The sequence below is a fragment of the Tympanuchus pallidicinctus genome, unplaced genomic scaffold (genome assembly GCF_026119805.1).
Source record: "Tympanuchus pallidicinctus isolate F22 unplaced genomic scaffold, pur_lepc_1.0 scaffold5, whole genome shotgun sequence".
Taxonomy (NCBI): Eukaryota; Metazoa; Chordata; class Aves; order Galliformes; family Phasianidae; genus Tympanuchus; species Tympanuchus pallidicinctus.
Window position 1 is genome coordinate 25,484,193 of NW_026294769.1, and position 23,255 is coordinate 25,507,447.

Sequence of the window (23,255 nt, forward strand, 5' to 3'; positions counted from 1 at the left end):
TCTTAGCGTTTCTGTAGTGTCCCACTGCGAAGTGCAGCGGCTCCGCGCTGGGGAGGTGGCAGCTGCAAGGAGCCCCCGGCCGGGTGGCAGCGCTGGAGCAGAGCTCAGCACCTCTGCGCACTGTGCCTAAGGGAGGGCGCCACAAACCTCACCGTGTCTCGCCACCCACCCCAGCAAAGCTCTTCTGGTAGCTCTTGGGGCAGGGGCTGCTTCTGAGGCCGAGACTGTCTGCTGTTACTTGTCCCGGTACTTTCATTGGCACGGGAAGCGAGAGAATCTCTGCATTCAGGGGGTTTGTTGACTAGCTCAGTCCACTCAGCCCTTCGCTTTCTGGACAATATCTGATGACTCCACTTGCACGTATTAAAATCTACACGTTTCTGAGAAGAAGAAATGGTCATATTGTCATGTCTAAAATGGGGTTGTTTGTCATCAAATAGAAACAAGGACTGCGGTGGGCCGCAGTCTGACTTGAATTTGAGAGGTGGTGGCAGGGGTTTGTAACCACCAGCGGTGCTTACAGCAAAACACCGATCGAAGCGCCGAGTTGGAGGCCAACGTCGGGAACGTGTCAGCTCTTAATCTCTCCCTAACTTTAAAACGAGGAGTGGGAACGGTCCAAGTGTGGTAAAACACTCTGTGAAGTAATGTAGTCTAACACTTCGCTAGGTTTCTGTTATTGCAACTGTAATTTTAGACATTTGTACAGGTTATCTTGGACACAGGAAAAGTATATAGTCACAGACAGAAAACACCTATGTATAAAATATAAAGCAGTGTTATAGTTACTAAAAAGGACATGCCTTATTGCTACAGCAATTCTTGCTTTTATATATTGTACTGTACCACAACTTGTTTTTGAGAATGTCATTTGCATAAATTATTCAAGTTTGAGAAATATTCACACATTTTGATTCTACAATATTTAAAATAAAACAATTTTCTAACGTGTCTCTTTATTAAAAGAGAAATAAAAATGTCATCTTGTAATTCTCTTAGGCCAGACACGAGGGTCGATACAACTTTTTGTCTTCTTTCTCGCTATTTACTTGCACAATGAAAGCCGCTGTTGGTACAGAGATCGAAGAGCTCTACAGAATGCTGCTTTGCACGTTCACAATCGGTCTGTGCCATTGTGAAGTTCTATGAATGACCGAAGAATTACCGAACATATTTTCTAAACAGAAAGGAAAAAAAGAATAATAATAATAATAATAAATCCTCGGTTCCCATTAAAACAACACCAGGTTGCAATTTGGACACTCGAATGAATTCCAATGTTTTAAAGCTGAGACTTCGAAAGAGAAAGGCATGTTTGCTGCAACATCCGGTGACGGTAATACCTCACTGGGAAAGGTAAGTGGTTAATTTGCATAATTTATAATTTTTATACTAAAGAGCATTTTTATATAAACCAGAAAAAAACCCCTAAACTCTACAGATAAAGTTCTTACCTCCAGTCACTGCTGCAGGTAAGGTTGACATCAAGCTGTACAGCGCAATCAAAAACATACTTACATCTTAGCTCATTTTACAGGTACAGCCATAATCAAGGCACAAAGATCTTCTACAAGTATTTTTCTTCAATAAAGTTGTACAAAATAATATTACATTTTACAGTCTGTACAATATAATAAACCAGCAGTAAAACAAAAAAATATATATAGGGAGAGGACCGTCGTCCAAGAATGATCGGAACAAAAAGGATCATTTGTGGACAGCACAAACAACGTAAGTGAGGGCGGTCAATTTTCTGCCTAGATGCGACAGGCTGAAAAGGAGCTGTGATTCAAACACCTGAGGTGCGCAGAGACGCTGAGCTCCGGAACCCCAGAGAAATTGCTTTGTCTTCACTATTCCTCTCAGTATCTACTCTACTTCCTGCGCCAGTAACGGCTTAAAAGAGGAGGTCACCGTATCAGTTGACCTGCAACTCAGAAATGCTAAAAACTGTGACGGAGTAATAAATATTGTGGTGCTGCTACATTGTGTGTCTACTTCCTCGACAGTATTTAATAACCTGATACAAAGTGCATTAATCTTTTTCACCCATCAAGTACTCTTCAATGTCACGTTAAAAAGGAAACCCACACGGAGGGAGCGCCGTGACTTAGCGTCGTCCAGCCAACATCCCGCTCCGAACTGGCACCGACCCGCCGCAACGCGCCGCAGGTCGTGCTCGCTTTCAACAACAAAACCCGAGGGAACAGAGGTAGCCAAAGGGCTTAGTGGAATGACGAAGAAGTGGCATGTCAAAATAAAGCACAAAAATAGTCCCAAAAAGCATGAAGGAAAACCAACCCAAACTCGCTTCAAATCAGCTTTACGGTTAAATAATTAAAGTAAACCAAGTGAAGAGACTGACATTTCTATAGTATATTCTTCCACCCTGTGTGGGGTAGTATCAAGAGAAAGAGTAAGGAGCAAAGAATTTAAAACCACAGGTTCCACGGCGATCCCCTCACAAGAGTTCGTACTGGCGGAGGTGCATCCTCTGGATGATGTCCCTGCAGTCGTTGAACACTCTGCGGATGTTCTCTGTGTCCACGGCGCACGTGAAGTGCGGGTAGCAGTAGTGCCGGCCGTCTCCGCTCGCCGTGCTTATCCTCTGTGGAAACAGGCAGGGAGAAGGGTTAGGGGGCCTGCTGGGGCTGCTCCCTACCAGTTTCCCCTCCCAGTGACCTGTGGCCTTACTAGAGACTCAAAACCTGGGAAATGGCGCATCATTATACCTAACAGCTGAAATAAAAAAAAAAAAGGAAGGACTTCGGGGTGTTCCAAAAGGAATCACAGTTTTGAAATGGAGGGAAAAAAGAGTGATGGATGATATTATGGGATGGGTGTACTGGCACTCTGTTCATCACCATGCAGCAAACTTGTGCTGTGGGCAGTGCTGCATCCTGCCAAGGTCTACCCTAGCAATTATTCTCTCCTTTTTTTTTGTAGTGCCATTATGTGATACGTTTTTGAGCTCCTGAAGACTTGGCGTCACTTCTGAGCCTGAAGCACGCTGGAATTGCCAGGACAGAGGCTGAGTCCCTGCGGAACAGCAGCAGGCACACAGAGCCAGCACACATCACATCACTTGGAGTTACACGTTCACTGCTGCACAACCCTTCAGGCTGCTAACTGAAGCTCTAGCATCAACCAGATCTCTGGTTATCTTGTTAAAAAGCCTCAGCATCTTACAGTATGTTAAAAATTGTAACTTTGTTCCCTGCCACTGTAGGACTGACTGATGTAAGTCCATCCTGGATCATATATCTTGAAGACTATGCATAAAAGAAGAAGGTCAATTCTTGGCATAATCCTTTGGTAAATCCTCCCTGAATGTTGTTACAAGTTCCAGCGGTTAAGCAACAAAAGGCAGTGCTTTTTTTCTATTTTTCAATGCTTTTTCTCTCTGGACTGTAACACAGAGATTTGTTTTACCCATGGGAAAGGACTTTTCAATATGCACAGCTAGATATGCAAATGACTGACATTTAAAAGCAATGATTTACATAATTAGATCAATAAGAAGTTGCAGAGATTTGCAGGAAAACGGAGACACTCTACGCTGATTAAACGCAGGGCTTCTAAATATATACTAAACAAGAATTCCATTTTACTATGCTACATTTAATACCTAGCTCAGGAATTACCTTAATGAGAAATACAGATTTAACACCCTGTTCAGTTGACGGGTCAGTAGTTCAGACCATACCTGAAGCATGAATTACACTAAACAATAAAGAAATGGAAAAGTTTTACAAATTACTTAAATAGTGGCAAAATTCTGAAACTCAATTAAAATGCTAATTCTGTTTTTCCATGTGCAGGATACAGGCTTCCAAACCTGCTAGAAATGTTTGGGGAGATCACCATCTTGTAACTGTGGGGGTAACCAGAGCCTTAGTGCTGAACAGACAATGTCATGCCTGGAAATCAACTGTGGTGCTACTATAGAAACACTAAGAAGTGCAGTAGTGCTTCTGTTTTTAATGCATCATCTGCTTCTCTCTTGATTTTTTTTTTTTCCCCTTGCAGATCTACATGATGGTAACATGTCACTCAAATGCAGTAAAGAGAGTCCAGTTACTAAATCTTTTTCCTTGGAGGAAAAAGAAGAAAAGTTGGCCCTAAGATGATGGTCCAGCCTGCTTTTTTTTAGATCACCGCTTCTAATTACTGCTGTTTTTAGAATCATAGAAACATTGAGTTTGGAGAGGATTTCTAAGATCTTCCCGTCCAACCATCAGCCTACCACCACCACGCACTCTAACAATGTCCCTCAGCGCCTCATCATGAATCACCTCCAGGGATGGTGACTCCACCTCCTCCTTGGGCAGCTGCTTCCAATGCTGCGCCACTCTTTTGGACAAGATTTTCCCTAACATCCACCCTGACCCTCTCCTGGTGCAACTTCAGGCCATTACCTCTCATCCTATCACTGTTAGATGGGAGAAGAGGTGCACCTCCATCTTGCCACAATCTCCCTTCAGGTTGTAAAGAGTGATAAGTTCTCCCCTGAGCCTCCACTCCTCCACTGAACAATCCCAGTTCCCTCATCTGTTCCAGACCCCTCACAACTCCATTGCCCTTCTCTGGACACGCTCCAGGGCCTCTGTCTTTCTTGTAGTGAAGGGCCCAAAACTGAACAAGGCACTTGAGGTGCAGCCTCACCGCCGCAGAGCAGAGAGAGAGAATCACTTCCCTGCTCCTGCTGGCTGCACTATTTCTGATACAACTCAGGATGCCATTGGCCTTCTTGGCCACCTGTGCACACTGCTGGCTCGCATTCAGCTGGCTGTCAACTAACACCCCCAGATCCTTTTCCTCCGTGCAGCTTTCCATCCCCAGGCCTGTAGCCTTTCATTGTTGTGACCAAAGTGCAGGACTGAGAGTACACTCAATCCCCTCATCCAGATCATCATTGAAGATATTAAACAGGACAGGCCCCAATACTAGCTGGCCATTATGGAACACCACTAGTGATTCGTGATCAGCTGGATTTAACTCCATTCACCACCATTCCCAACTCAGGCACCCTAGAGGTCTGCTCTGAGTGCTTGCAGGGATGCTCGACCCCTTTGCACTGAGCTCCACCTACTTCTGCAGCCTCTAACTGCTGCAGGGCTTTCCTCCTCCTTCAGGCAGTTCCCTTCAAGCAGCATGATCTCAGCACACTGCAATGAGCACAACAGCATCTCTGCATAGTGTGCTTACAGCAGCTGTTTGCTGGAAGGAAGCAAGACTGTCTTCAGAGCCAAGCCCTACCAATTTAATAATGTTCAGTCTTTTCCTTGTGCTTCACTAAAATAATTGTTCTGTCATTAAGTGCTTGCCTGTGCTTATCTTGCGCAGCCACTCCTATGCATCACTGCTCTGGTGATAGTTGGTCAAAGGATCAATTTCTAAGACTGCAATCTTTGGGCCCTGGCAGGTCTCTCATTTAAGGTTTTTTGATATCTAGGGGAGGGGATGACAGTTCCCAGCGAGGACACAAGCATTCAGACACTGCCTTTGAACAGCAGCTCCTGAAACAGCTTTTTAAAAACCAGAATGAATCGGAGCGGCCATGCCTCTGATTTAACAGGGATTGCCTTCATACTGGCAGTGTATTAAAATATCAGCATATGGAGAATCCTGTGTACAGAACACCGAAAGTGGGATAGGGAGGATGCTGAACAATGAGAAATGAAGAGCATGGGAGGAGAAAGGATGCTCCTGTGCCCTCTGCCCATGTCAGAAGGAAGGGGAATTTCCTATAAAGCACGTTTCCTGCAATGGGGGATGCCAAAGAGAAAACGTTGCTGCTGACAGCAGAGCTGATGGGAAGCCCAGCAGCAGCGGTGAGCTCCCTGCCAGGCCGCACCCAGCATTTTCCATGGTTAAAAATTAATGGCTCCAGTTCCATCAGCACTGCACAGCTGAATGCAGTGGATGCCACGGGCAGCTACACTGATTCCAATATCAGTGGCCAATGTATTTTGCCTTCCTCATGCTCACGCATTACCTTGCAGCTGAATTTGTCGGAGAGGATTTTATATTTATCCTCCTGTATTCAAATTATTTGTTTTAAATTTACCTGGAACACAAAAGCAGGCCGTGTATCTACAGCCTGGTGAGCTGAAGGGGAGCTATAGGGTCTTGAAGCAGTTATGATTTTCATATAAATCCCTGACTTATGCACACCTGCTCCCACAGTAAGAATGATAATAAAAGAGTAAAATCAGACTTGTTTGAGTCATGGCTGAAAACATGGCAGGGCAGGACAAGGTCATAAGTGAAAAGACTTAGACAGAAACGTACACAAGCAGAGTCAAGAAGGCTGCAGGCTGAAAATGAACACCTCTTCCTTCCAGCTCCCCTCCCCACTGGATTGTTTCTCTCTATCCCCTCTGGTCACAGGGCCACTGACCTCTGTTGGCTGCCAACATTAAGAAGGATGCACACAGGCTCTTCAGACCACACATCTGACCAGAAATGCCTCATTCACAAGACTTCCTCTCAAACCGGTGCAAGGTTTAAAGCAACTGTTAAATGGCTACATCATGTTGAAAAATACAAAGCACAAAGCCAGGAGAGAGGCACCTGACAATTCCTCATGTAGGAGACACTCTCTGCCAGACCTACAGGGCAAGCTGTCTGCTGCTGGCAGGTGCTGGGCCCAGCCCAAACTCTTATCCTGCACCCATAGCACCTGTGTCTACCAAGAGCTTCTGCAGATGCATAGCTGGCTTTTAATGTGGTTGCAAAGCCCATTGCCTCTCTGCTTGGTTTGCAGGTGGCCTCCTTAGTACAACGCACGTGAGTCATCAAAGGTGAGAATCTCACCCTTGGTGTATTTATTTACACAAAAAGTTGAGGAGTCTTGCCCCAGTTTTCCTGTAATCTGGTTCTCTTGGACCCCTCTTCCAAACTGGACACCCTCAGTGTCATCTGCTTCACAGCACTTTGGCACTACTGCAGAGAGATTTGGCTCACAGTGTTCTTTTTTTGGTAACTCTTATTCAACACAGTGCAATCTGATTATTTTCCTCATAATCAGGAAGGTTAAGGCAGTGAATGGAAATCCCCAAAGTGTGAACATAATTAATTGCTTCTTTCTTTGCTGTTGATTCAACAGCTATAAATCCTAACAATATTTGTAAACGCATAATGACTTTAAACATCTTCATTCTAATGTTTAAACTTGTTCTCTCGAACACCCCCATACAGTTTCTATAAGTAGGGCAATATTCAAAGTTCTAAGCCTTAGTTCTGGTCTCCAATCCTGCTTGGCTAGATTGACTTGGTATGACTGAAGACGTCAGTTGTTTTGGATGAAGCCCCCTGGTTCTGGGAGGAAGCTGTGATTGCGTGACTGATAATTATTTGTATCCAAGAGATAGATAGGAGGCAGGTGACTTTACAATAAACGGGCAGAAAAATGTGCAAGCACTGGAGAAAGTTCTGCAAGACAGGCAGCTGAAAAGAATTAGGGAATTGCCAGACACTCCCCTCTCCTTCGAGCTTTCTGCAAAACCTCGTCAGTTTTCCCTAAATAAACGTTGCCATCTGCCTGTATTTCCTATGATAGGATCATACATAAGATCAAAATTACTCACTAAGAACTCATCCCGGATGAAGAACTTGGCTCTTGTGACTTTGGGGTCTTCTCCTGCATCTGGTGTTGCTGTTCAATTAAAAATAAGTTATATGAGAAACAGGAAAGGCAATCAATATTCTCTTTTTCACAACAGAAGATTTAGTGAGGAGGAAGTAGTCCCTTGATACAGAAATTAAAATACTGAATATCCACATGAGACTCTGGATACACAACTCTAAAATGGAAAGGTACTGTAAAATCTGAAATAAACTTCTAAGCATTTGGTATCTCTCAGGGACCTGAACGTTACTGATGTTTTTGCAAGTGTCATTTCTCACACGTGAAGAGGTTTACTCACATCCATAAATTTGTTCACATAGGTAATAAAAGAAGTGGCAGTTGGGATTTATCTTTATCAGAAAATATGATTACAAGAACAGCTCTCTGGCTTGTGCAACACGAGAGCACCTCTGGAGCAGAGATTCTAAAAGCAGGAATTTGGGTTTAAAAAAACAGTGCAAGATTCAGTGCAAGGTTACATTTGAAGAAATGCCATAGCATTACAAATGCTTTATAAAAATGTATTTTTCTTCCAGGCCCCACATGGGAAGATTACTTAGATGTACTGCCACTTAAACATACAAAGGGTCCGAGATTAAAATCTTGTTGTACACGAGACTCATTACTTGGTGCTGTCTGTCAGGAGGTTTAAGTCATCTCTATCTACCTCTGTATTTACCCTAAGTGTGAAAATTAAACAGTGCAGGGAAGAGATAATCTATCCACTTCCCTTTGGTGTGGTTTCTCCTTGACTAAGATACCACATTAAATGCTTTTAAGCGTAATGTGATAAAGGACAGAATTTATCTGAATATGGAAATATTTTCTACTCTTATCTGGAGCAGCAGGGGTAAACAGAGAGCAGCTGCATAACCAGTGGCTTACAGTTCAGTGCTTTTGTCCTTAAATAACATTGTCTAAAGTTAGGGAATAAATGAGCAACCATGGGTTAAAGACAGAGAGCTGGTTTATGTGTGGATATTCTGAATCACTCAGGATATCTACTGTGAAATCCTGCTGAGGAAAATGAAAAGCTACCTTATTCTGGCAACTTGCTTTACTATGGGAAATGTTCATTTTAATAATTTACCCAAACTCTCAGTTTTAGTGGGGTCTACTCTTGGTACAGAGAGATTCATGTGACAGTGACTGAAGATTTCTGACACCCCTATGGTTATAGAACTAGTGCCCACCTAACTCAGATTTTGGGAAAGTTTATTTATCCTTTGCATTTGAAACTCATTATTAGACTCTCAATGTTTCAGCCTGAATGGGAGGTGCACACACCTCATTATTACCTTTATTTCTATAACCTAAGCTGCTGTTGATGGGCAAAGGAGGACATAAGCCGTGTCTCTGCCAGACCCCCCAGCACCCAGAGCCTCCTGAGCCTGAGGCAGCACTGGGCCACGTGCCACGTCCTCGGCATCCACCGATCCACACACAGCAGCATGGGCAGTACAGGATGGAGCAGCTGCCTGATCTCACACACACTGAACAACAACATGTGTGTGTTTGTGAATGTGCATGTGTGTGTGTGTGAGACAGAGCAATGGAACGAGTATCCCAGCTAGTGAAATCCCTCAAGTGGTAAAAATCTTACCATCCTCAGGTACGGTGTAATGCGCGTATTCAGGAAAGTAATCTTCAATTTTTGATTTCCCTGCCAAGACTTTTTCAGCCAGCATGTCCTGCTTATTCAAGAATAAAATGATAGAAATGGTCCGTAACCACCTGTCAGAAACAAACCATATGTTTGAATTATTTCTGACACATTTACCAAAGGAAACACATCACACCAATGGAAAATTTACTGGTTGTCCCTATATGCAATATTTAGAACTTGGTTAACAGAAAAATAATGGAACTGGAATTATTATGTTAATTATTACCTGGGCTGATAGATGTATTTATAAGATCTGTGCACACATTTCTAAAATCTCCAGTAGATACCACTGACATGAACAGTCTTGAATCACTGTTTTCTAAACTCGATTTCTGAAATTAAGTTTGGAAAATGATGGCAGTTCCTGAAATTTGACATTTCTGTCTACTTCACTGGGTTTTGCTGAACCAAGAGACAAAGGCTGGAAAACTGCACTGTCTTAACTAATAGTTCATCCACACAAAGGCACTGTCTGTTAAGACGACTTGTATGTGATGATCAAAAGTAAATAATCTCTCTTCTTAGCCAGCTAGTGCCTAACCATCGCTGTGACAACGTACCTTTGAGACCTGGCTTAGTGTTTTTCCTCACTTTACCATCAGTCACCTCTCAGTGTAGACCATCCTAAGAGCTGTATGCTAGAAACTTTTTATTACCTAATCCTGTGTGTTGTCATTACTCATTCACCACTAGGAATAGATTTATATTGCTATTTGGCTAAGTATCCATGCATCACTCTGGCCATTGCACCTCATGGCCTGGCCCTGCCTTGGGCATTTTCTGAACAGTCAATATGACCATGTGCTAAAAGGAATCTAAATCTGTAGGGAGTTGGATTGTAGCTGAATTGCAGTGGGAGAAAAAAAGAGGTGTATTTTACCTATTATTCCAGATACTTTTGAAAAGGTCCAGGGATTCCCGTAGTCTGTTTGTGTTATTGTCTTCCCTTATTACCATGTTGTAGCTGCTGCAAGCCACAACAAAGATTATAGCCGTGACATCTGGACAAAGCACACAGAAGAAAGAAGGGAGAGAGAAAGGAAGTTTCTGTTATCACAGCACTCATGGTAATACTGCCATTGCTCCCCTATTGCCCCAAAGGCCTCAAGAAAATATTTATCATGTTGGACTTCCCTATTAGAGACACACTATGTTCTCAGCGTAAGTAAGACATACAAATGCTAAGCTGCTCGCTCCGTACAAAGCAAATTTGAAATTAAAATGTGGAACATTTTTACTTACCGTTAAAGCACTGGATCCATTTTCTTCTCTCATCTCTTTGGCCACCTACATCAAACATGCTGTTAAAAAGCCATAGGATGTTACGTCACTCATGTGCATTAGGAAAGTCACACAAAGCACGCATGCAGCACAAGGGTTCAGTTTATGAATCTGGCAGCTTTGAGGACAGCAGCAGTAAAATAATTGCCTGAAGGGAACAGAGGTTTGCAGCTGCTGTGCTGCATGCCAGAGCACTGCCCCACTCCGCCTGCCCCGCTCCCCCAGGGAGAATCACTGAATCATAGAATCCTTTGAGTTGGAAGGGACCTTTAAAGGTCACCTAGTCCAACTCCCCTGCAATGAACAGCGACACCTTCAGCAGATCAGGTTGCTCAGAGCTCCATCGAGCTTGACCTTGGATGTCTCCAGGGACATGGCACACATCACCTATCTGGGCAACCTGTTCCACTGCCTTACCAGCCTTACTGTAAAAAACTTCTTCCTTATATCCAGTCTAAATGTCTTTTAGCTTGAAACCACTTTCCCTTGTCCTATCACAACAGACTCTGCTAAAGAGTCTGTCCCCTTCTCTCTTACAGCCCCCTTTTAGATACTGAAAGTCTGCCCAGAGCCTTCTCCTCTTCAGGCTGAACAGCCCTAGCTCTCTCAGCCCATCCTTGTAGTAGAGGTACTCTAAACCTGGGATCATTACTGTGGCCCTCCTCTCAATGCACTCCAACATGTCCATGTCTCTCCTGTACTGAGGACTCCACATCTGGACACAATACTTTAGGTGAAGCGTCACCAGCACAGAACAGAGGGGCAGGATCACCTCCCCTGACCTGCTGGCCATGCAGCCCAGTATACAGTTGGCTTTCTGGGCTGCAAAGACACACTGCTAGCTCATATCCAGCTACTATCCCCTGCCAAGTCCTTTTTGGCAGGGCTGTGGTCTATCCTTTTGTCCCCCAGCTTGTACTGACAGTGGGGGTTGCCACCAGCCGGGTGCAAGAGTACTGCCGAATCCATACAGTAAGAAAATTGCTGCCTTTGTGGTGTACAGAAATCACATGGTATAGATGGTTGGGGCTATTGTATTATAAACAGAGGTTTCATCATCTTTTGCAGTGTGGTAGAGAGAGTACAGGCGTTCAAGGAGGAGAACACAAAGGCAACTTGTCCCCCACCAGCACTGCTACCTTTTTGGATGAGAACCAGTGTGGAGGTAGCCTGGCAGTACTTTAACAGAGATGCTGCACAACACAGAACTTGCAGCTCTCCAGAAGGAGAAGAAAGAAGGAGCAAGACATGTAACTGTACCAGTATTCAAATTGTGGCTTGTGGAATGACACTAAGTTCTGCCAGATCTCATCCCAAAAGTATGAGTTTGCAGTGCTATCTAAATGAATGAGCTAGTAAAAATGTCCCCACAACAGAGCAGCACTAATACATGACTAGTATCATCTTTTATTTTTTCAATGAAGTATAAGGGAATTTTACTGGGATCTAGGGAAACAGCTACAAAAACCCACCTAAACCAAACAACTCTGACATTCACCCTATGCCCAATTATGCCAGGAAGACATGAAAACACACATCTGAGTTGTTAAGATTAGTAAAACATTCATAAATCATTACTAACAGACTTACTGGAAATTTACTTTATCTACTTGAAACCTTGTTTCAAAAATCCCTGATGTCAAAACTCTGCATCGTAATAGGTCCTGAAAATGAGAACATGGAAGCTGATTAGTGACATTCTTTTCTATCCTGACTTTGCTTTAAAATGCATGCTATAGTATTTTCCCTGAAAAGATATGTTCTGCTTAATTAGAGTTCAATCAGACTTGCTGGTCTACCTGTCCATTTTGACACAACAGGTACACAAATATCATATTTGAATCTGGCTTGTGAATACCGTATGCTTGTTCTCTTTAGTGCACACCGAAATCTCTTACTGATTGTCCCACAATCTTATATGTGACGTGGATAATGAATGCTGAAGTTACATAAAACTAAGAAAACACATTGTCTGTATTGTAAAGTCAAGTACTCAACTGCAAGAAAACTCCAGATTTACAGTTGCCCAGGCAACATTAATTCTGCCCTCTTTTGTACAGAATGAGACAGGAATCCTATGGAACTAATAGCTTGTGACTAAGTAATTAAAACTCTATTACAGTGCACAAGGGAACAGAATTTAGGTTGCAGGTAAATCTGGCATTTCTTATTTTTCATGCTAGTAGTACTTTATAAATAAATAACGTTTTCTAATAATTAAAAAAATGATTTCCTAGGTTCTCAAAGGAGGTAGGTAAAAGCAATTTATGGTGCACATCTCAAGCAACTGGCTCAATTTGTGCCATCACCATCACCAGCAGTTTTTTAACCCTGACTACCCAGCACTGCTACTGGAGCAGAAGTTTTCTGCCTGCCAAATACCAAAAGCCTCTTCTGATCTTTGCAGACAAAGGACATTTCTTCCCAAAGGAAACATCAGGAAAAATTTTGAGACAGCTGAATAATGAAGCCACTGCCAAATCCTCCTATGATGAATGACTGCTCAAGGTAGAGAAAGACCCTGCAAGAACAAACAGGGCAACACTACAATAAATAACAAAAAGAAAAACAAGGCTTTGCTTTGCTGACATCTCCTGTCAGCAGAGTAATATTGATGCTAAAGTCGGACCACAAGGTCTATATGGAGTAAATTTCAACACAACTGCTTTTGTTTTAAAATGTATGGAGGGCTTTAATAAATTATTCTGGATCAGGTTGACTACATAAGTTTTGCTTTTTATTGCCTTCTAATTCAAGACACTTGTCTTTGTAATTGGACAGGCTTGTGGTTATACACCTGAACTGGGTCTGAAGGTAGAAGTTCTGCCCCGCATGCCTCCCTGTCTGATCTCTGGCAAGTCACTTTATTTTCTGAATTTCAGCCTGACTACACAATGAGAAATGATGATCATTACTGTTTTTTTTAATGAGCTCCCTCTCCTTATACATCCTGAGTAGACAGACTGAATTATCCAGGGTAGAGTTCTCCTTTACTATGTGTATTTGCAGTTTATCACGTGGGTCACAATCTTGACTGAGACTACTGGATAGCAGTGGGACACTGGCACAGAGCAGTAACAGGGAAGGTGCTCCAGTCCCCTGATCATCTTTGTTGCTCTCCTCTGGACTCTCTCCAACAGCTCTCTGTCTTTTTTGTACTGGGGGCTCCAGACCTGGACGCAGAACTCCACATGGGGCCTCACAAGAGCAGAGCAGAGGGGGACAATCACCTCCCTGTCCCTGCTGGCCACCCCTCTTCTGATGGAGCCCAGGATACCATTTGCTTTCCGAGCTGCAAGGGCACACTGCAAGGCTCATGCAGAACGTGAAGCAAGAAGAAATAACAGAAGTATTACAGGAATCACGACCTACATATAGCAACAATAAAACACAAGCTTACAACATTGAAAAGCTTCTTCTTCTTTAACATCCATTACTTAAACAGCTAGACTGCATTTTGTAATTATGTGGTTTGCTGCATTTCAGCTGCTGTTGGGACTAAACCAAATTACATAAAGAATCTGTACAAATGGGTGTCTTGGTTCAGCCCCTATCACATTAATTACACTAACCTGATCTGTGGGTGTGTAGTCATCCATGCTGACGCTGTCGATTCTTTCTAAAAAGCTGGAAGAAAAATAAACATGCATTTAGATACGTAAAATCCTGTCTCGTACTGCACATTTTCAGTACCTTTTCTGGTTTAGATTTCAGCTGCAAAGTAGTACACGAGTGGAATGGTGAATGTATGAGCCCAGAGCTTTACTTATGTTGCTTGCAGTTCTAATTTCTGAGCCAAACAGCTTTTTACCCAGGCTCTGCCTCAGTATAGTGCTGTTACACTTACTGTTAGGTAGTACTCACAGACAGACCCAATGCAGTACAATATTACAATTTGGGAGGTCCACTTAAAAAATGCCTGTTCAGATCAGATGTTTCCTGAATCTGACCTGATTGAACACTGCAACTACAGCTTAAGAACTTGAAAAAAAACTGCATGATTAACTGCATGTGGAGGTTAACAAGTCTTGAATCCTTACAATGCCAAAACTCAGTAAAATGCAAAATGAGAGGAACTAAAAAAGAGGGATACCACATTCTCCAATGATTTTAAAGATCTTCAAACTTTAATTCTTTTCTACAATATGTTAGAATAGCAATAACGAGGATATAAAAATGGGATTTTATATGCAGAGCTAAAATAGGCAGGTTCTCCTCCCTCACTTTCACCCATTTCTTACATTCTGTGTGAGCCCAGATGGCTCATTTTCCCTTACTGCCTGCATGACTTAAAACCTCTCTTGAATTTCTGCATTGTTATTTGGTATTTGGCAGTGAATATCCCACTGACTGACTCATCCTTCTACAGTATTATCACAATTTCTTTATCAACTGGCAAGGTTTTTTTCCCCTGATTTTACTAGGGTGTGCATGTGGAATTTATTTAATTGCAGTGGGAAAGAAGGAGAGAACAGTGAACTCTTGCCTGGCAATGTGACTCACTGCTAACACCGGGGTCACACACAGAGACCAGTTGAAAACACCTCTCTAAAAGCCTGACTGTATTTCTCATAGTACTTTCCCACGGATATTAACTGAAAGGAAAAGAAAATATGCCGCATATACATTTACTTATACTCTTTTTCCTTTCTGAACCTCCACTGTTACAACAGGAAAAAAAAAATCCAGTATGTACAGCCTGCATTATCAAGGTGTGATGTTAAAACACCAGGTTTAAAAACTCTTGTTTAGCACAACATAGGGGGTGCCTAATGACAAAATTATCCTGAATAAACATGACAGAAAAATCATCTTTTCACTTCATACTTTTTACTCCTCACCCATCAAAAGCAACCATAAATTTATGTGAAGATATAAAAGTACATCTTTATAGCAAGCTGTGGTCACCACGATGAAGCAGCTGCACTCAGGCAAAACCTGCTCAAATGTTTTTTCCTTGAGAACACCAAGCAAATCTCAAGCTTGCAGCACACAGTAAGATGAAAAAAATGGCAATCCTACCCCCATTAAAAATGCTTCCAAGCTGAACCTCCTCAACAAGTACTCACTGTCCTTAGCAAAGCTGTATGGGCAGCATTTTAGTTTCTCCAAATATGTCCCGACATTTTCTGTCTAGTTTATAAACAGTTTGATATGGTTAATACTGTGGGCAAAGGCAAGTGTTTGTACACAAACATGACCCTATCCCAAATCCCACTAGACTAAACAAATCAGTACTTTTGTTGCAGAAGCATTACTGCTGGAGGTGATATATAAATCACATCTTGACTCTTCAAAACACACCAACGTCATGTTGGTAGCATTGATCCAACATGATTAAGTAACTCAGTAGTTAGCATCGATGCACACCTCTCCCCTGTACACATGCATTTTAGGACGGTTATTGGCTGTCAGCATTGGCAGTTATGTTCTTGATATTGGCCTAAGTCATGTTCCAAATAAAAGAATATGTTTCAAACATCCTTAATGGGAATGCCACAGGTAAGAGACAGCTCTGTTCAACAAAGTGCTTAATAAAGATCAGTTTGGATAGCTGTAACGTTTTTACGCTTCTAAGGCCGCTGGCCACATGTCATCTATACTGAAATGAAGGCAGTGATTTACAAGGTTCTAAACGCTAACCACTCTATCAGGCTGCAGTGATACCACTGGCATCCAATAAAGCAACATTTGACCTCTATTAGGACTGGGCTAAATTTCTCAGCTTTACCTAACATTAACTTTTCTGGTGTGTGATGGTTTCCTAGGATTTCTTTTGGAAATAAAATGAATGCGCACTGAGTTTTGTAGACTCTGGACTTCCTTGAAGGGAAATCAATTCTTGAACATCCTTCATAGAAGCTCCTTACTTGGCTAATTAGCACAGAATCAAAAAATAGCTCTGACAGGCAAATTTCTGTAGCAAGTACAAGTAATGGATTCCAGATGAGATAAGAGTCAGTACTTCTAAACACATTAGCGTCAGTCTTGCAGCTGTATTAAAATGTGAAAACAATGACTTTTCTTTTTCTAAATAACATTAATTTCTACTAATATTAAATGCCTTTCATAATTATGGTCTGGTGTAATATGCACTTCTACATATATGCAGCCTCAGATGTTGCATACCCAAGCAAATTTACAGTGCTTAAGATATGATAATTCCTAAATCTCGGCTCAAAGGATCAGTGTGAGGAAAACAGAACAGCAGAGAAAGGAATAAAAATGGACATCAGCATCACCAATCCTCTCTTTTTAACTCATGTCTTTGTCAGCTGAAGGATAGAATTATTTTGACAGAACTACATCTTATCTCAGTACTGACAGGTCTTCTACTTATGCATCTTCTATAGAAAACTGCACTCAATACTGATGATAATTCTGCAATAACTTTTTTGCATGTAAATGCAATGAACTTTAAACTCAGGCATCCAACTCAAGTGTGAATACAACTATAACACAATATTTGTATTTCTACTTCTCAGTTCTGGTTTTATTTTGTTGTTCTGATAATGAGTAGGACATCAACGTTCTCCTTAATTTTGCTGTAGGTTGGTCTGTATTACCTGATGTGGAATGGCCCAGATCACTTTTTTTTTTAATTAAATAAACTGGAAGGAAGACACTGAAAGGAAGGTCTGTTTGGAAATATAGCCACTTGGTACGCTAACAAATTAACGCAAAAGAAAAATGGACAGATAAAGTTAAAAAAACAACAATCACGAGCTACTGACATTATTATATCTATTATTAAGCTGATCTGTAGTTTTATAAATATCTTCAGTGAGTTTCCTAGGAAACTCAGCTGACACTTAGTTTGACAAGCAATCTCTACGTTTTACATTATGCAAGCTGTGAACACAAAAGTACAGGTTTTAGATGTGCCTGCCAGTGCATGTGGGAACTATCAATAAGCATTATTCTCTTTAAAAACCATGGCAATTTGAGCAGCATTAGCAGCTACATAAGAATTTCTGAAAAAAGGATTCATAAATGCACAAATAAAGAGGAGGTAATCGTACATGAAAATCTTTTTCTCACTGGGTAAATCACTACAAGGTTCTGTACAGATATCCTGACCCCACGAAATCACAATTAAAAGAAAATCATGTCTTGAGAATAATACTACAGATACAAAAAGACATGCTCTATTTATAAGTGTATTTTGACGTTCAAAGAATTGGAAAGATAAGGTGCTAAACAGCATATCAATACAATGAACTACACATTCTAATGAATCTTTTTCTAGCTCAACTGTTTTTTTTTTCTGTTTTCCCCCTAACATTTCAAAGGCCTGGTATAAAAAAAATCTCTGCAGAAAACAAGAAATCAAGCTAATGCTAAAATCCTGGTAACACTATAGCTTGAAGTTGTCAGAATGAAGAATCTCAAAGTTATCCTCAGGTAAGTGGCTGGAGTCTGCAAACTTTCTGCTTCTGAAGGATCACAGAAGGCTCTGCAAATTCCTTAGCCAGGTTCCCAAACCAGTAGAAGCACCCACTATAACCTACTACATGATGTCATTCAAGACCAAGACTTAGAATTCTGCTATGCTTGGATTATGATAACTGTCATGCAAGTTATTTCACAGTGAGAACTTATCCCAGATCTCTAGGGAGCTGAAACTGACCCCCTTTTCTTCTTTTTTCTTTTACCTGCTAAAGTAATCAGAGACAAAATCAAGATTTGAATGTTTATATACAGGTACTAATCAGCTAAGGGATTACAACCTTGTTAGTGCCTTGCGCACAATTTTAAAATTGGAAATTATGGATTTCTGGTTTGGAGGATACCTTTGGCTCCACAGTTGGGTTTCGAGCAACCTCACATTATTCTCATATGCTTCATGGTTCCTGAGAAAGACATAATGAAAAGAGCCTCCAGTATCATTCTAACCCCTAAAGAATTTATTTTCCTAAGTCATTTACTGAAGATATCAATAGAAATCTCCCAAAAGACGTTGCTAGCATTTAATAGTTGAGGATTTTCCTGTCAAATGCAAACAGGCACTGTGCTTTAAATACAGCTCCCCTGCAGCAGCAGAGCATCGCCCTCGCCCCGTGTGCTGCTTTGTGGCTGTCTCCCCTGAGGAAAGGTGTAGAAGTGAGCACTTGCAAGGCAGGAGCACAGGGGGATGAGAGCTGCTCTGAATCCACTCTTTATTCTGATTTTCAATACCAATTGCTGCTTGAGCTGATGCAGAAAAATAGCCAGTGCAAACACTGAAGACGCTAGTGAAATTTTGTGTTTATTTATAGTCTAGAGATTTATGTATTGGTATTGATTGATGTGTATTTTTGGCATCTTCTAAGAGCACCGGTTTCCCAGGACTTCCCTCTTCTCCCTATTTCAATACTGACATTATCACACTATAACCGTCTCTTCAGCCTGTCCTGTGGGTGGAAAGGGAGATTGAAAAATGGGCTTGGAAAAGAAAGCCGTCAAACCGCATGCATGCTGGGGCTGCGGAGCAGAGAGGAGAGAGACTGCAGAGGGCAGCATGTGCTCACCCAGCTCCCTGCCTGCTGCCCGGCTGGCTGCAGCCAAATGCTGAGCGAGGCCTCTGTGGGCACGGCAATCGAGGACTGCAGTTCTGAACTTCACAGAATCGCAGAGCCACAGGGGCTGGAAGGGACCTCTGGATATCACCCAGCCCAGCGCCTCGCTAAAGCAGATCCCTACAGCAGGTCGCACAGGAAGGTGTCTAAGCTGGTCTTGGGAACTTCCAGAGAAGTGGACAGCTGTTCTAAGCGTTGTTACTCTCACAGTAAAGAAATTATTTAATCTAGAAGAATTTGTGCTTTAAAACCTCCTGCCAGCCCTTCATCTGGGGCTCATGAGACCACTGGAGACCATGTACAGGAGAGCTGCTTGACCTCCATGTGTGATCAGTACGTGAGCAGCACGTGGCTGCTTGGGATGCCTGGTTTTTCAAGATGTCGTGTCCTCAGAGTGAGAACAGCTGTTGCAACAAACGGGCTACCAAGGGAGAGTGGTGAACATACTGAGATGGACTCTGAGCAAACAACGGACCCTGGGTGACAGTACTGGCACAGGTTGCTCAGAGGCTCTGAGTCTCCTCCTTGGAGATGTGGTCCTGGGCATCCTGCCTCACGTGGCCCTGCTGAAACTGCAACGTTGGATTAGTTAACCTCCATGCTCCCTTCTCACCCCAGGCATTCTATGATTCTGTGATCACATCTACATGCAGCCCACTGGGGGGTACCAACAGTTTGGTTGGGAAGCATGTACCTGTCCCATTCTGTAATCATGGCTACAACTAGCACCAAGCCACAGCGAAGTCATCCAGAGCAAAGACAATGTGAGATGCTCTATCACATTAGCCTTGTGAAGCAGTAGAGCTCTAGTTTAAACACAATTCACATATGATGACTTAAGCTGACATATCAAAGGCAAAGACACAACTGTCAGTCACGACTATCGCAACCAAAAGCTCATCACAATTCAGCAGGTGACTCTCCCACAAGTCAGATGGCTGGCAAGAGACAGAATCAAGTGTGATGAGGAAAAATGGATAAATCCTGTGAAAGAATGCTACTGGTATATGAGCTTAGTTAAGAGAGCTTCCTAGTAGACGTTGATTTCAGCCTCAGTTTCTTAGCTGCTGAATAGTCTCTTCTCAATACATACTGCAGAATATCTCTACAAAAAGGCTTTGCAGGCTTTGGCATATGTCCAACTATCAACCTAAACAAATACATGGAAAGCTCAGCTACATTAGATGTTTCAGATATATATGTTGAGTACCTTCTTTCTGCTTAATAACAGCAATCTAATTTATTTTAATTGAAAAAATATGAACTAAACTCAAAAATGAATAAACAGTATGACTTCCATAACTGCTTGCCACCACTGTTCCCTAAATTTGCTAAGAAGCAGTGTGAATTTTGGGAAATGCATTTCTTTCCTTCTAAATTTAGCAAACTAACCACTATTTGGCTTAGCAGATGTTTTTGCTTTTCGAGCGAGAGGCCCATGGGGATCATCATTAACCCTCTTCTTAACATAAACACTGGCTAAGACTTCAATCTGGAAAACTGTCATTCACACAGAAAGGTTAACAGGCTCCAGCAGAAATGAGACTCATCATCTGCAGCTTCTCTTATGAAGGATCTCAGAGAGAGAGATGAAGAATAGCACAAAGAGAAGGAAGAGGAAAGGTTACTTATTTACTTATTTTACGAAGGACAAAATTTTTCTACTGCGTGCAATCAGACATTTCATTCCCAGAGGTGCAAGCAGATGAGCTGCTGCAAAACACAAACCAAGAATGAAGCACTAATAAAACCAAAGGTTTAGACCGACACAGGCAGACCCTCCTTGAACTGCATTCACATCTGCTTGGATTCATTACATTTCTCCTTCCGAGAGGACAGTCTCAGGCTCATAATCTTTATATGTATATTGATAAAACTATACAGACAGATCTTAGTTCTGTAACTAAGTTAAATGTTACACAGAACACATTCTGTAATTTTAAGGGCAATCTTGAATAAAGGACCAAGAGAAAGATCACATAGCATTATCTGGGGAGATCTGGATCCTGACTGCCTTGTGAGCTGATATTTGACGGATTGCAATCACTTTATCAACTATCTGAATGAAACAACTATTTAGTATCTTCCAGCAAATATGTGGACAAGCTCAGCAAAGGAAGTAAAACATGTGAAACATCAGAGTTGCATGGGCAGAATGCAATGGTTCCACAAGATTCTCGAAAATCTACATTTACAGATAATGATACATCAAGACCTTGTTTTCACTTATTGCTAACTGCTAACTAAAGAGCATAGAACATCTCACGTCTGCCACTTAAGCTAAGTTCTTGAAAAACAGATTTGGCTTTTATGTTAAAGAAAGCCAAACTACAAGCAAAAGTCTTGATAGTACGTGGAGCTGACAAGTGCATCAGGTTCACAAGTGCTAACTTTACACCAAAAGGTTGCAATGGGATGTCAAAAGTTAACAATGTTTGTTTTCACAGGGTATTGCAAATGCAGCTTTCCCTGTTACTTACAAGCTTTGTTGCTGTGATATGGAAAAATTACTTCAGTGCAAGTTACACACTCTGGTTGATAGTTTTGTTTTTAAAAGTTGTTGCACCGTGGATATATGAAATCTACCCAGTGCAGTGAGCCCTGAAGAATGCAGAATCCAGGTTGCTTGCTGGAAATGAAACATTGATTACTCCAATGGAAGTGGTTTGGAAAAATAAGTCTGCTATGGTGGCTGCCAGAAAGGAAAAACCAGTTTGACCAGAGTTTTCTAATAGGAGGGTAATAAAAAAGAAAGCAGAAAAGCCCCAAACATGAGAAGCAAAAGTGACAAAACACAGGCTTAAAAAACTTCACAAGAAGTTTGAGTTTACCTGTGGCACCAGTCCAAGCTCACTGCAAGAGAACTTGCTGCCAAGCAGTCTCACATCTAAAAGACACACCAGATGTCTAAAAAGAGAATATTAATAGCCTCCAGAAAACCCAGATAAAGAAACGTGAGCTCTTCAAAATGCTGAATTCTCCCGACCAGGAGAAACACAAGCATGCTTATTATTCTTTTCAGATCTGTTTGTGACATGTGAGAGGAATAACGTGTTAAAATCCTGTGCAAAATGTAAGTATAAGTGTTGACTTGACCCAGAGAACTGACTTTGCAGGAATTCTGGTGAGTGCTGGGGTTGAGCAGGAGGACTGGCATTAGTTCTAAGGCTTAACATTTGGATCACGGCACCAGTTCTCATGAGGATGTATTAGAGACTCCAAGAGACAGATACATAGATAGATAGGATCTGAAATTCTACAGAAGTGTAAAATTTAAGGAATATGAGGGCTCCCAACACCCATCCTACTAGAGAAGAAACCTTTTAGGGCTACATATAAAATATTAAGTCCATTGACCTAGAAGCTAAAAAAACCTGAAAAATTTGCTTTACAGAGAAGTCAAGGAGATGTCTAGCTTCCAGACAGTGAGAACAGAGAAGCTGTAAAAGCAGACCCTGCAGAGCACTCAGTAAAATTTATTTTTACTTTTTCCAGATCATGAGCTGCAGCAGCAGGTCATTTGTCTTCGGCAGTCACTATTTTTTCTCCCAGTTCTAACTCTGCACTCTCATACCTTTACCTTGTGTGAAGGACATACTGGATGCAAACTCTATGAGCAACCCTTCAGTGTGCGCTGCATGGTTCACCTGCATACTCTCAGATGCTGCTTTGTCAATGTTCAAGGCTAGAAAACTTAATAGGAAAAAAAAAAACCAACCAAATGCCTTAGAAGCATGATGAGAACTGACAGCCTTCCTTTTAGCAGTTCCAGAGTAATTTTACCCCAATACAGCCAACAGAACCATTGCTCAGATATAGACATTTTTGGGTTTTTTTTGCGAAGTATGAGAGGCATGGTAACCTCTCACAGAGATTACTGATGAGATTACACAAAACCTGCTCTTCACCAACTTGTTCATGTCATGTGTCAGAATGAATTAGGGCTTCTCTATGTGTTATCTAGATTGGACAGCTCATCATTCTTCCCATCCATACCACGTTCCAGAGCTGTACATGAAAAACAATGTGACATAACTATCTGTGTATGATCAGCTGTTTTAGAAATTATCAGGTGAATATAACACTATCATGCAAGGTCTAAGGAGTGTGATACAAG

At 41.8% G+C, this 23,255-nt stretch overlaps 1 protein-coding gene across 2 annotated transcripts in view; it reads right to left on the reverse strand.

Moving 5' to 3' along the window:
* Positions 1-924: 924 nt before the first annotated feature.
* GNAL (G protein subunit alpha L) overlaps positions 925-23,255 on the reverse strand; it is a 116,563-nt gene continuing 94,232 nt past the window's right edge. The window contains exons 7-13 of one of the 2 annotated variants that reach the window (XM_052704627.1): positions 14,153-14,207; positions 12,171-12,244; positions 10,542-10,600; positions 10,180-10,300; positions 9,237-9,367; positions 7,593-7,660; positions 925-2,608 (exon numbers count right to left, since the gene is read on the reverse strand). In XM_052704627.1, coding sequence (XP_052560587.1) covers positions 2,462-2,608; positions 7,593-7,660; positions 9,237-9,367; positions 10,180-10,300; positions 10,542-10,600; positions 12,171-12,244; positions 14,153-14,207 — 655 coding nt within the window. In that variant the 3' untranslated portion in view covers positions 925-2,461. Of the gene's footprint in view, positions 2,609-3,672; positions 3,724-7,592; positions 7,661-9,236; positions 9,368-10,179; positions 10,301-10,541; positions 10,601-12,170; positions 12,245-14,152; positions 14,208-23,255 lie in introns of those variants that run through there. The other variant, XM_052704628.1, reaches the window with a different exon arrangement.